Raw genomic sequence first — 15,193 nt, forward strand, 5'->3', positions numbered from 1 at the left:
CTGCCCTTCTCGCTCCCTCCCTCCCTCCGTGTGTGTGTGTGTGTGTGTGGATGTGTGTTGCTGCTACCCGCCGCCTCCTCTCCCCCCTCCTCTCTCTCTCTCTCCCTCTCTCTCTCTCTCTCTCTCTCACACCCACCCCCTTTCTCTCCGGCTCCTCGTCCCTGCAGCTCCAGTCGGCTTCACGTTGTCTCGGCGGATTGTCTCGCTGCTCCGGGGGAGAGAGAGAGAGAGAGAGAGAGAGAGAGAGGGAGAAAGAGAGAGAGAGAGAGAGAGAGGGAGGAGGGACACACACACACACTCACACACATTCACACACACACAGTCGCCAGAAGAAGAAGAAACAAGAGAAGAAGAAGGATATCGCGATCACTGGAGTTTTGGTGGGAGTTTGTGGAAGATGGCGCCTGTTGTGACAGGGTGAGTCTGAGATTCGGGGGGTCCGCGGCTCCGGGGGGAGGGAGGGATGGAACCCGAGTGCTCGCCACGAATTAGCTCGGTTCGTGTCCATGTGCTGTAACCCGGGTTAACCTGGGGGGGTGGGGGGTTTAACCCGCTCGGGGGGCTCTCCTGGAGCGGCTTCTTTGTGTCTATGTGTGCCCGTGTTGGGGCTGTTCTCTCTGCCCGGTGACTTGCGGACTGTTGCTGCGGCTGTTCCGGGAGCTAGCCCCGGCTAAGCCACACTTCACCCCCTCGGTGGTCTGGCTCTCTCTCTCTCTCTCTCTCTCTCTCTCTCTCTCTCTCTCTCCTTTTTCCTCTCCAACCCATTAGCTGGGCAGGCTAACCATTGAGCTACACACAACCACCGAGGCTCACCATTAAGCATCCGAACCCAGTAGAACCCCCCCCCCCCTTACTGGTTTTGAGAAACGTGCTCGCCACTCCAGCGCTGCTAGCTGTCCGATAATGGGCACCGGCTAGCTGCATTCTCCCAGAAAACACGTTGTGGCAGTTTTGGGGGTGCAGTTAAAGCTTCTTTTTTTTTTTTTTTGCACAACGTGCTTGTTGTAAATACTACACACCGTGGGGCTGGGTGGTGTGTACTGGGATACAACCAGTAACGTGGCCCACAAACCAGAGAGATGTGTGTATAAACAGACTAGAGACGATCCCATCCTCACCATGGAGAGTGCACCCCAGGACAGGATTGCACCAGTATCACCAGTATCCCCACTGACACATGATCCGTCTCTCCATTGATCCAGTCTCTCATTATTCTCCAGAGTAATGATTGTGACTTTTAGCTGCTCTGGAGAACTTGAAGTGATCTGCCCCCGATGGCTCATAAATATCTGATGAGCAGCTGCTTCAAACACCAGGACTTTGTCAAATCAAAAGCTTTATCTCCAGGATTGTCACATTTAGTCTGTTTTTAAATGATGTAGTTTAAGGGAATTGCCTTTAGATTGTGCATGTGTGTCCCAGAAAAGGCTTTGAATGAGAAATAAGTATTTGTTGACTGTCCAGATGGTGAATTTAAAGTCTTCCTCTCTGTTGTTTAGCATGTTTTCTGTAATTCAACCAAATTATTCAGCATTAATAAGGTTTACCCTGCACCCAGTGATCCCAGTCTCTTCTTCATGTGCTTTTAAACCCTGGTCATGTTCATATGCATCCACACAAGCTAGAAACACCAGGACTTTGTCAAATCAAGAGCTTTATCTCCAGGATTGTCACATTTTAGTATCTTGATTGTACATTTGTGTCCCAGCAAAGGCTTTGAATGATAAATAAGTATTTGTTGACTGTCCAGATGGAGAATTTAAAGTCTTGATCTCTGTTGTTTTGCATGTTTTCTGTAATTCAACCAAATTATTCAGCATTAATAAGGTTTACCCTGCACCCAGTGATCCCAGTCTCTTCTTCATGTGCTTTTAAACCCTGGTTAGATGTATATGCCTCCACATACGATAGAAACAGACCTATTTTTTCTGCACTGTCCAGGCTGTAATCCCCACAGACAGCTCAGTGGGTGACAGACTTGTGCAGGGCTTGTTAAAGTTGTGTGTGTGTGTGTGTGTGTGTTGGTAGAAGAAGGGGAGGTGGATTGGGGGGCGGTTTACTGTGCATGTTCATTTGGGGCTTTCCAGCAGACCTGAACTGATTTCAGTGGGGGGGTGGTGGTGGTGAGGAGGGTGTACAAGGGGGAGGAGGCTAAAGGGAGGGAGGGAGCAAGAGGGCAGGCGGGTCAGGTCTGGGTGGCTGGCCACCTGTCCAGATGATATCTCCGGATTCGTGTGTTTTTGCAAAAAGGGGGGAGAGAGGGGGAGAGGGTGGGCGGGGGGGTCAGCGTGCGGGACGAAGATGGGATGGGTGCGTGTGAGGCTGACGGAGGTTTAACAGAAAAAAATTAAAGTGCCATAAGGAGCTTCTTTCTTAGCCGTGGTCACGATGACGGTTGGAGGCATGAGAGCGGCTGACCACAGCCCCGTGCCCCCCCGGGCTTCTGGCTTTACACGGGGGGGGGGGGGGGGGCTCTGCAACCACAGGCTTCCTAATGTTATCGTGACTCTCCTCTGACAGGAAAGCAAACATCACATCAGGATAAAAGTATTCGTATCAGTCAAAATCCATAACTATCATGATAAATGTCACATTCATATTGTGAAATTTTGCTAGTGAATGAAGGCTGTAGTTTTAAAACTTGATAAATGGCAAATCTGAGTTAAATCAATGAGTTATTCCTCCTCACTGTACTGGTGTTTTGTTATATTGCTATTTTTGAAAATGATATTGCATTAATTATCTATTTTGTTAGTTTGTTACCCATCCCTACTGTGCTGTCTTTGAATTGAAATTTGTAGTTTTCAGTGACTTGACTAATGTTGCATTCAGAGCTTTTGAATTTGTCGTAAGCTGTATTTACATCCTGAACCATTTTGTTTGCTGCTGGAAATCTGTTCATCAGTTTATCGATTGAAATATCATCCTCACACGCGTTCGATACAGGAAGTGCAGGGTTGCAGCTGGTAGTTTTAAAAATCATCTGACCATTCTCAGTAAAGCACGTAGATTGTTTTATTCTGTCCGCAACTCTTGTTTCCATCGAGCTTGAGCTAGTCAGCATGGACCATAAAAAACATGAAAGCTATGATACACAATCCACAAACTACTGTTCATCTCAAATATCAAACACTGACTCCTTCTTGTGGTGTGGATGTGGTCAATAATAAAACACACTTAACTGAGGGTTTCAAGTATATGAGGTCACATTAGGTCATATAAGGGAGTGCTTTTTTTGAGCTTAACAACCTAATTGTTTTTGATTTGATCATTTTTAACAGCCTCGTGATCTACTACAGTAATTGATTCATCCCTTACTCTGTCTATAACCTGGAGATATTAAATTAAGCATCCCATTAAACAGTAAACAGCAGAAAATATTAAAATTTAAGAGGCTGGAATTCAAACACTATCCAGCATTTTGCTCTAAAAGTACAAACGGGAGATTAATCGATTATTAAATTAGCTCCTATTAATATCTTGGTCCAATATCTAATGGTTTTAGCTGTGGGTGACACCATCTAGTTTCTCTGCACCTGTCTGGATGCAATCTGAAAATTTGCAATTTAAGCCTTTCATTTTCCGCAGTATTCTAATGTCTCTGTGTGTGTAGCTTTCTCAGAACTGTAGAGATTTCCATGTAAACACAAATTGGCAAAAACATCCAGGTCACCGTCCTTCATGGAGGTGAGGGGCCAGAAAAAACGAGCGAAAGAGGTAAAAATCGACAGCGTTGCTTTCGTAATTTTTCCTCCACGCTGCCAGAGAAACTGATCGCGAAAGCTCAAAGAGCAGCTCTGTTCACCTGGAAAGATAAAAGCATGAATCACTTATTTCAACACCGCTCTGCCTTTGCTTTGCCCCTGAGGGACAGGTTTCCATTTAGCTCAGCCCTCTCTATCCCTGTGCCAAAAAATGTAAAAAAAAAAAAGGAACGATGCAGTCTTTCAGACCAGAAGCTCAGTGAAATGATACGACTGAGCTTTTGTTTTCTGAGGGACAAACCTTGTGCTCTTGTATTTGTCAGCATTGAGCGTGTGGTCTGAGCTCTACGGCATTGTTGCAGCCGAACAAGTGTGTGTGAGTGCGTGTGTGATGAGGAGAGTCAGTGTACGCAGACATAAAAGTAGATCTGTGTGTGTGTGTGTCTGTGTGTGTGTGTGTGCATCCAGTCCCCAGGGTCCTCTCCTCTTCCCGGCGTCCCTTTATGAAAGGAGAGGTTCAGAGAGAGCAGCAGATGTCGAAGCACTGACCTTTATGGTGGCAAAAGCTTAGGCTGGAGTTAAAAGACACGCGGGGTTGCCCCACCCCCCCGACCCTCAAAGCAACCGCCCCATGTCCACCCACACACACACACGCACACACACACACACTCACACACACACTGTCTGTTACCTTAGCTGCGGCACTGATGGATAGGTTAATGATGGAGATGATACAAGCTACCTGATCTCTGTGTGTGTGTGTCTGTGTGTGTGTGTGTGTGTGTGTCACCTCAGGATCCTTCCAGCCTCCAAAGCCGCCCTATATCCACCCAGAGCTGTGAAAATCTTCAAAGTGTGTGGCGTGCTGGGGGGTTTACAAGGCAAGGGGGGGGCGGCTGCTGCACAGAAGTCACAGGCAAAGCACCCACTGTGAATGTGCCACCGCCAGACATCTTTAAGGGGGATTTACTCCCATTCGTACAGTAGCCTATTGTTTTGGGAGTTCATGCATACCCATTACTTCACATGATTGAAATATCCCCCCCGAGCATATAGCTCCATTCAGGGTTCAGATTCGACTTGTTTGCTCGAGCGACGATGGGCCTCTTAAAGCGACACACGCCCCTCGTTGACTCGTTGTCTTCGGTCTCTCGTTTCCCCATTCAGCCTCTTTGTGTCTGCGAGTCTCGAGGGAACAACCACAGGAGACACCCAGGGGGATAGAAGTGCACATTTTTGCGTAATTCGCCCTGGACCGGCGCCAGCTTGGCACTCCTTATTTTCGGTGTTTATTCTCTCGAGTGTGGACAAAACGGATTTCCCAACAGAGCACGTCCCTGTCCTTTGCTACTTATTCATAGCAGGCGGCTGGTTTTGTAATGATAATGCATTTAAGTGACCTTTTTCATGTAGATGCTAGCATGCATCACCTAATTCGACCCGGGCCTGAGGCCTGATAAGGGGACTAGATGTCTCATACACCAGCCACGACAAGGGGCCATTTATTTACTCGTGCAAGGCTTGAAATGCATTCGTCCGAGGCTGTACTCTTTTTAATCTGCGGCTCTTCCAAAAATATGTTGCCGCTGTTCGCCTCAGAGAGAATGGGACGGAACATTCTGATGCAAAATCTGCAGCCAGTGTGGTTTTTAAAAACCCGGCCTTGGCGTCATGTTTGATACAGGCCCAAGTCTTCTCGCTGTTGTCGTTGGCCGCGCTGCTTAGCTAAGACAGGCGAGCGCAGCGGAGCGGCCGAAAGCTAACACGGGGTCGAACGCACCAGGCGGTGGAAGTGCGTACCTCTCCGCTGACTCTTGTTTTGGACCGGCTACGTTGTCTTTTCTCTCGCATTCCCTCCTACTCGTCCAAGAGAATTTCCTCCACCGCTTCCCCATGTTCCTTTTGACTTTTTTTGTTGTGATTACGACTTCGCCAAGGGAATGGTGGTTTCTACTGTGTCAGCAGTTTCTGCCCCCGCTGTCCCTCCACATTCAGGATGTTTCATTCAGAAAACACGAGCTGATTCCCCCCCCCGTCTGACTCCCGTTTGCTTTCATTCAACCTCAGTGAGCAAACTCTCACCTACTTCCTGAAATCAAGAGGGAGTAAAAAAATGTTGAACAGGCTTCTACTGACACTGGTGCATTTGTTCCACGCTCCTCTTTGTTTTTCTTCGTGGCAAAAATGATTGTTTGTTCTGTTGTCCTCCGGGATGACAGAGAGGGATCTGTGATTTTGAAGTCGTCTTCTTTAATAGAAAAAAAAAAGACTCATGTCAGGCCTCTGATAAACTGCATTAAACTAGGATATGCTGCTCTGAGCTTTCTGGAGAATCCTCCAGAGAAACACACGCGTATGACAAAAGCTGTATTTTCCTATATCTGTTGGCCCGGATAATTGCCTTTTGTTATTCTCCGCCGTGGTCGCGAGGGCCCGGAAGCATTGTTCAAGGGTGCCTTGTTCTGTCTGATCTCCGGCAACCATCCCGGGGCCGGCTCATCCCTTCAGAGGAAGGTTGCAAACACACACAGGATCTCCCGTGTTGGGAAAGCCCCTGACAACACCACCTCCCACGGCTGGAAGCAACTGCCATTACTGTATTAGATAAGGAGGGAGTGGCAGGTAGTAACCAGTCCCTGGAATAAATGTTGTTGTAGCCTTGGGACCATTAGCTGCATTGTGGAGAGTCTGCAAATAGCCTGAGAGGTGGATCTGAATCCCATCCTCATCATTGAAGCTGGACAGATGTGACCTGAGGAGAAAAGATTGGACAACATGCAGCAAAGGGTGGGATTGCAATTAGGGTTGCAAAATTCCGGGAATGTTCAAAGTTGGAAACTTTCCATGGGAATTAACGGGAATATACAGGAATTAACGGGAATTAATGGGAATAAACTGGAAATGTTGTGGGTAATTTATACTAACTGTATTTACCTTGTCATATACAGACATAAATATAAACATTTTGTTTTGTCATGTGTGCTGCATTCCATACATCTTTAAAATAGTGTTTTGAATGATGTTTTTATTGCTCAGCATTTAATTTGCATAGTTTGTTTTTTTCAAAATTCCCGAGCTTAATATTCCCGTGGAAAGTTTCCGTAAATTTACCGGAAACTTTCCGCCCCTTTGCAACCCTAATTGCAATTAACACTAAGCATATTGTTTATTCTGTCAAATTAAGGTTTTTATAGAGGCAAACATAAATGCTGATTCCGATATATCTTTGAAAAGCTCGTACCAGCCAATGTGATAAACCAACCGATGCTCAAATCACTATCTGCCTGTTCTTCCGTGTTTTTAACACTTTATATCAGCTCGTGATTTCTGCAAGACCAGCATCCAGGGACCTCTTTGCTGGCATTTGCCCAGACAAGTGACATTATCAGCCTCCAGCCTGCTTCCCCGAGCCCCAGACACAGAGAGAGGGAGGGAGGGAGGGAGCAAGAAGGGCACACCGAGGACCTATCAAGTGTCAGGATGATACATAAGGAAAAGAACACAAATCGAGGTTTGGATTCCAGGAACGACAAAGTGTTATCTCCAAGCGTTTCTTCGCATTGTCTTGGTTGTTTAACTAAAGCTCCCGGAGAGTTTCACTGAAGAATCCGCCTGGTGGCATTCCTGTGGCCGTTGACGTCAGGAGGTTTTTGGCCTTTGCTTAGAATCACAATGAAGTAATAGACGTGTGTGTGTGTCATTCTGTGGAGCAGCTTATTGATTGTGGTTTGGGCAAACAATGCCTTTTTTTTCCCCCCGTCTCGTGAAGAAAGTGCTGTTCGTGTTGTGGCTGATCATCTTGCACTTGCGGCCGCAGTTTGATGTTCTCTGCCGTTGCCATCATTTTGGACACACTGCCGAAGAATGCACATGAGGTTTCACATGAGCTCATGGAAGGAAACTTAACTTTCCCTTTTAATATCCACTGATTTATCCTTAAAAAAAACTCACCAGCAAAGTTTCTCTATTTATCACCCGATTAGAATTAGACCTCAGATATTTTAACCTCAGCCCGACTCGTCTAAGTGTCTGGTAGAAAAACGAACCCCACTTTGCTTTAATTTACCAGCATGTTTGTTTGCTTTGTTTTTCATGGCACATCAGTGTGTGTGTGGTTAAGGTTTAGGAAATTATCTCTTGAGGACAGATTAGGATTAATTTGGAAAGATGGGACATTAGGAGGAGGAACCAGTAGCAGGAGCAGCAACTCCACGACATTGAAACCAGACGACAATCTTGAGATGGCAAAGTCACTGCTCAGACTACACACACACACTCCGGCGTGCCGCAGTCTCTACATTTGGTTTGTTGGGGATCATCTCGCAGCTTGTGGGCGAAAGGTCGCGTCTCACACCCTCTGTCGCTCTCTCTCTTTGCCAGGAATTCAATCTTTCTCCCTCTCTCTCCCTCTCCCTCTCTCTCTCGATGCAGTGCATTTTCAGGCAAAGACAGGACGAGACGCTGGTTAGTTTGCCAGAGCTGACAGACGTCCTGAGAGACTTAACATTTGGACAGTCCCATCTCAAAAGTAAAGACATGTACTAGATAGATACATGTCTTTCCATGACAAATCATCACATTTTTGTGTCACACCCTCATAGATATTCATGAACTTTGGCACGTGGAACAAGAAACCCACAGAACCTACATCTATTGTGTCTTGAGCCGCAAATAACGGAATTATGGGGGGACTGTGTAACTTTCACTGCTCCTTAATATAGATCACAGAGAAATGGTTCTCAAATCTAAATATATATATATTTTTTACAGCTAATGTAAACTAGGGCTGCTCGATTATGGAAAAAATCATAATCGCGATTATTTTGGACAAAAACGAAATCACGATTATTCAAACGATTATTAATATGTGCCCTTATTTTTTTCAAATGACTAACCGGAAGTACCATTCACTTCCGGTTCCGGTAAACACCTATTACGGCTGCGTGTCTTATTTCTCCGTGAAACCATGCAGGATATCGGTGCCTGGTTATTCATACCCTTAACACTCTCCATAAAAACACTTTGTAACTGAGAACTTTGAAATTTCCTCTCAATATTAAATGCCAAATAATCGTTTCAACTCGATTATAGTAGTTTGGAGATCGTTTGATCCAATAATCGTAATCACGATTATATTTCGATTAATTGAGCAGCCCTAATGTAAACAGTTTAAAAATAATAACAGCATAATGATGAGCTATTATAACCGTTAAAGTTGATGGGTGACTTTTCTGTAGCAAAGATACTAAAATCGAATATGTATTACTATCTTCTTAAATGTGAGAATTTGCTACTCCTATTTTCTTCAAAACTGCCAAATAATGAGCCGTAACTTGGAATTTGTTTGTATATTTGTGTGATAAAGTGATTATCACAATAGTTGCTAATTTGTTTTCTGTCGGCCAATTAATTTTCCATAGTTGTTTCAGCTCAAATTTCCAAATATCGAAGCACTATACTCATTTTAATTGCCCTTGTTCTTGCAGCCAATTCACGCTGCTTTGCATATCCCAGAAGTCGAACCTTCACCGCCAGCAGCCAAATTGTCGATTTGGTTTCGGGGTGGGGGTGGGGGTGCAAGACATTAATTTGCAGCTGCAAGATAGAGCCACGAGATAGAGCATCTGAGTTCAGCTTAGCAAGACAATTCATTTCTTTTCAAATTTCAGGCCGATGACGGTTGACACTTTGGCTTGTGGTCAACTCTGCGTTTCAGCAGCAGCGTTGTCTGCACACGGGCTAACACAGCACCGCTAACCACCATCCGCTCCCTCTGCGCGCCTCTGCACTCCAGCTCCAGCGTCGGTGACGTCGCGGCGGTTGATTCTCGACTCCTCGCAATCCTTCCCCGCGGATTCCCTGAGTCATTAGCTCGGCGGAGAGTGAGACGGAGGTGAAGGCAGCCCGGGAGAGGGCGGTTCACGCAGGGTTCAAGGCTCCCTCCTCTCGTCCCCCTCTCTCCATCTCTGTCCTGACAGTTTCCCCCCCCCTGAGCACATGACCTGTCTCAACCCCAAACCCCAGCCGCTCTGTGTGTGCGTCTCTCCGGCTACAGTCACACTTGTCACTTCACTGCATTGCTTCTTTTTGTTTTTTAAAACCATCAGTGTCTAAGTCTGTGAGATCACGTTGCTGCACCTCATTGCACTTGGCCGGAAGACTTCTGTAGAGTTTCTCCTGTGGCTACAGTAACTTAAAACAACCCACATTACCCTGTAATGTTCTCAAGGCTTTTTTACATTGCATTCAATTCTTCAGCTTTGTCAATTCCACCTCCCTCTGCTTTGAATTGTGGTTAAATTGCGGCTTGATTATATTCTTCCAATCCAATATAAACTCACCATTTCCATTTCAATGTGCTGGGACACGTTTTAACTGCACCCTCACGAGTTGGGACACCGAAAACATGTTGAATTTATTCACCAGATTTTTGTTTCCGGGCTGTTGTTTTCTGCACAGCACCAACAATATGTTTTACGTTTTATTAAATCCTTATTTAAAATATGATAATGAAAGAGGTCTGTGTCGTGCCGAAGCTGCAGGTTAGGAAAGACGCGTTCGAGTGGAAAAAGTCGTGCACACATGAATCACACATTGTTTTTTATCCATACTTGGTGTCTGACGGTTTTGAGAATACGATATTTTGCTCACTGTCTCTATAACCTGCCTGAGGTGTGATAATGTGCTGCCGCTTGGCTCCGAGCAGTTTCCTCTGTCATACCTCTGAACAGAGAACAGCAAGCCCACTCATGAATGTTTCCACCAAGCCTGTTTCTCCTTTAACATGTTTTATATATTCTTTTGTATTCATTTAAAACCCACAGCTCAAGCTCTGTCAGACCTGGAATAAGAGATTTAACCCTGTGTTCAGTAATATGATGCTTTCTGTTGTTGTTAGTTTTTGGGAATTGAGGCACAGCAGTTGAGAGATGGTCTGTTTGAGCAAAGCCAGATAAATGTGGATTTTTTGCGGACAGGTGTTGATACCGATATAAGATCTGATGCGCTACTACACCAGCAGATAAACAGGTTTTTAAACATTAGGCAATGACTCCTTGGATTTCGTTATCAAACCCTTTTGACAAAGAAATGTCATGAGGCTTGATATTTTAGAGTTTTACCCATTGACTGGCTACAGAAGATGGAAGACATGTCTCAACTTCTTCCCACTATTCAGCAGCAATCTGGGGATGAAGCTGCAGTAGTCAGGAACCTCCACATACATGCTCAACCAATCATCAGTCATTTATAGTTGTCAATCATGATGTTTGACCCTAAAATGCAAACATTTGATTATGGTGTGATTTAAAAACTACCTAAAATGACCATCTTTGAGAAAAAATATTGTCCATGTCCAATTTACTAACATGGAGGAGGCAGAATTTATGGCCCTACACATTGTAGCAGGCATGTCGTCCATCTTTAAAGACAGTCTATGCTTTAACCTGAAAAACTTTATGAATCAGTAAATATTTAGAAAACACAAATATAATCAAATACATCTTTACTGCATTGTTTATTCTGTCCAATAAACGTTTTCATATCAGTAAATATAAATGGACTCACTGAGAATTTTGTGAAAGGCTCACATTGGCTGATGAATCGGTCCGGCTCTACATTGCAGATCCACTGGTCCTGAGGTGTCAGACTGTCTCAATTCAGGACACATGTTATCTGAGGACTGAATGGAGCCAGGTGGCCGGCTGTACAGAGGAAACACAGTCAGAGCTGCAGGATTCACAAAGGAGACTTCATTAAAGATAGAGCAAGCATCAAGGGAGCGTGTGTGTTTGTGTGTATATCTGTGTGTGTGCACACATGTGAGTCCACGATGGCTCCACAGCACACATTGGAAATATCATTACTTGGTGTGCAGGACATATTATACGCACACAAGTTATGGAGAGTGTACTTACTCAGTGTGTTCCAGCCCCTGCGCCAGATTACTACCGTTAATATGTACTGTTGGTGCGCAAGTGCGTGTGCGTCTGGATGTCGAGTTGATTGTGTGCCAAGCCACGATGAGTTTTAAAAAGTCTGTCCAGAGAGAGGGAGCTCCATATGGAGCATTGATGTTGGAGAGTGCGGTCAAGAGGGAGAGAGATGTAGGGAAAGAGAGGAGGGAGAGAGAGAGAGCGGGCCTTTTTCTTTGGGTTTTCTACCTCTGTCATTAAGCTCTCCCATGTCAAAGACAGATGGAGCTGGTGCCATGGGTGCACAAGTGTTTGTGTGCATGTATGTGTGTGTGTGCAGGCAATTGCAAGTGCAGACTGATGTGATCCACCCAACTCCACACAGACACACACTCACTCACACACACCATTGAGCCCTGCCCTTGATTCTGCCCCCAGCGGGGCGTCTCAGGGCAGCTACCAGACCTCTGCCATCTGCAGCCAGTCAGGCTTGAGGGTCGGACAGCTCATCAGCAGTCAGCCAGTCGGTTCTCCCTCTTTCCCACTTGGATCCGCTCATCCGACATAAAACCTCTTCCGATAAAAGATCATTTTCTGTCTCTTTGTGATTCTGATCACATCGCCCTGCATTATTCTGTCTCATCTTGCCCTTCTCTCAGTCAGGCTTTTAGGCAGGCAGCCAGGCTGGATTAATGTGAGGAAAATGGTGGGAAGAAGATTTAGGGGGAAGACATTCTTAATACACTCGTACGGGAACTCGTTTATTTACCGGGGCTTGTCTTCCAGAGAAAGTTGAAAGTGATGTCACAGCAGGAGTTGAGCAAGGTCAGGTCCACCGGTAAAACAGTTCCTTGTGCAAAACATGGACTGTAATAAACGGCTATAAATCATGAATGCCTTCCGGCCCTTTCAGATAGAATGCGACAATAGCACCTCTGCGCTCTGAAAGGACGGTTTTTCATTGCACCGAGCAAAGTGCACACACACGAGCGTCCTAAAGACATGAAGCTTTCAGCCAGGTGCGGAATACACGATGGAGAAAAGGCTGTTGAATGACTGAATCTGTGCAGAGACAGAACAGAATCCATTTATAGTCCAGGCAAAGTAGCCCATTTTGGAGCCAAAAATAGAAGTAATTGTAAAAGAATTTTTTTCAGCACAGATTATTTCTATGAGGTGTCCAGAACAACATACTAAAAGTCCTAAGAAATCCTAGTTGAGGAAATATGTTTAATTCTCATCAATGTGTGCCAATAAGGCCCGGCAACAATACACCCCAAAAAGACTATTTTTTTCCTTTACTCTTATCAAAATGAAACTTTACACAATGAAAGTAGCCATGAAACGTAACATTTTTTGTATTACAAGTTTCTTTGAAAATGAATGTATGTATGTATTTGTAATACATATGAATGGTGTTTGCCTGTGCAAATTAGGACATATTCAATAAGTGTGGAGCTCATGTGCTTGTCAAATTCATTTCAAAAGAAACTTGTAATACAAAAAATGTTACGTTTCATGGTTACTTTCATTGTGTAAAGTTTTATTTTGATTGGAGTAAAGGAAAAAAATAGTCTTTTTGGGGTGTATTGTTGCCAGGCCTTATTGGCACACATTGATGAGAATTAAACATATTTCCTCAACTAGGATTTCTTAGGACCTTTAGTATGTTGTTCTGGACACCTCATACAAATGATCGATGCTGAAAAAAATTCTTTTACAATTAGTCGGTCGTAAAACGCTACTTTGCCTGGACTATTATGTTTGTAATCATATTATACCTCCCCGTGTGGACAGCTGTGGACGGTGCATCGCTGCTTCGCTAACAGACAGAATATTTGTAGTGACTCTGCCCTCACCACTTTTAGCTGGCGGCAGCAATTGTCGGCACGCACGGTGGCACATGCCAGGCGGCGCTGCCAAGCACAGATCGAGCCTCCAGCTCCGGCCACGTCTGCCGGTTTCCTCGTTTGCTGCCTCAGAGATTTAATGTGCATTTCTTTCCCCCTATTTACGTCTCTCTCGTTGTCCTCCTCCTCGCCACCACCCCCGCTTTGAAACACTCGTCTGGGGTTGACTCGGGATACGAGGTCGAGTGCCCAAACTTGGCCACCTACGCCGCAGCAGTTCTTTTCTTTCTACTCAATGATTTAATATGTGCTTGAAAGATGTGTGCGCAACACCCATGCTGCAGGCCACACACAGCATGGCACGTCGCTGCCGAGGAAGCGAGTGTGTCATGAGCGAAAAGGCTGATGTCTGTGCTCGGTGTGTGTTATAATAACTGTATAACAGAGCGTCCTGGGCCTGTGACATCAGTATGCAGGTATTTTTTTTCGATAAGCTGCCAGGGCTAATGTAGCCAACGGGCTCAAATTTCCAGATTTCTCTCACTTAGCCTGAAGTCCCCTCCACACAAACACATTCACTTGCCTGGTGAGACATGTTATTTCCACCCATTTCTCTCTGTCTGGTCTTGAAGTGTTTGAAAACACGTCATGCAGAGGTAACTAAGAAGCAGCACATTGTCCCGATCGGAGCCTGTTCTCTGTCTTTCATATCGGGTTGATTTTTTGGCAGCGCTTCACTGGCCGAGGCTTTTTGGTGCTCCTCGAACTTCTTTCACGGGCCCTGTAACGGGTTAGCCTGGCAGCGGCACACTATAATTTGGCTTTACTTATTGTGTCTGGCTTATATCAATAAGCTTGTTGACAGATGTCAGTTTATGGCTATTCAGTAGATGACTCTCGGTTTCCTCTTTCTTTCACACTTCAACATGATGCATGGGGCCAACACACGCTAGATTTCCACCAGGCTTTGCTTATGAAAGGTGCAACTGCAACTTGTCACAATTTGCATGGTTGGTTGCACAGTTCCTTATTACTTCGGGTACACCCATGCTGATATGTTAGTTTTTTTTAAATGCAAATTTTTGCTATGTTTACTTCTGGTGTCCACACTACTCCAAAGTTGTTGGTTTGTTTCAAGTCAGCCCTCATTTTGATCAGATCTAAATTAAAAAAATAATAAGGTAGAGTGACTTTCAAACTGCTGCTACTAAGAGTTGTTATTGTGTTTGAGGAACAGTTATTTAAAGTACAAATATCAGCCCTGTAATAATTGCAAAGCGAAAAAACATTGATCTGCAATATATAAATTGATTGTTAAATGAATGGTTGTCTCGCTACTCGCCTTCTCTTTCTGTCTCTGTTATTATTCAACTGAACAGTGTAAAAGTCAAAGAGCCGTCACTACGTCTCTGCACGCAGGGAAAACGGTTAGTCACATCATAAAATTTGTCAATTTTGTCGTTTGTTGTTACTCACAGTCAAACATTAGGGAACATTTGTATACATAAAACTGTTCTTTCATTGTCCTCTAGACTTTCTGACTCTGTTTATATTGCGTTTAATCATGCGTAACTTTGGGTTTTCGCCGTATTAGTTCTGTGTTCCAGCCGCTGTTGGGACAGTTGGAAGACAAATGGTATACTCTCCGTCTCCACTCTCTCAGACAGATGATTAAGAGAGTCAAATGACTTCTGAAATGAAGTTGTGCATGATCACATTGTTTTCA

At 44.8% G+C, this 15,193-nt stretch overlaps 1 protein-coding gene across 1 annotated transcript in view; it reads left to right on the top strand.

Annotated features, from left to right (window-relative positions):
• Positions 1–202: 202 nt before the first annotated feature.
• The window catches only part of rbpjb (recombination signal binding protein for immunoglobulin kappa J region b), a 44,605-nt gene continuing 29,614 nt past the window's right edge, over positions 203–15,193 (top strand). The window contains exon 1 of the mRNA XM_061095771.1: positions 203–417. Coding sequence (XP_060951754.1) covers positions 398–417 — 20 coding nt within the window. The 5' untranslated portion in view covers positions 203–397. The remainder of the gene's footprint in view (positions 418–15,193) is intronic.

Source organism: Limanda limanda, chromosome 22 (assembly GCF_963576545.1).
Source record: "Limanda limanda chromosome 22, fLimLim1.1, whole genome shotgun sequence".
Classification (NCBI taxonomy): domain Eukaryota; kingdom Metazoa; phylum Chordata; class Actinopteri; order Pleuronectiformes; family Pleuronectidae; genus Limanda; species Limanda limanda.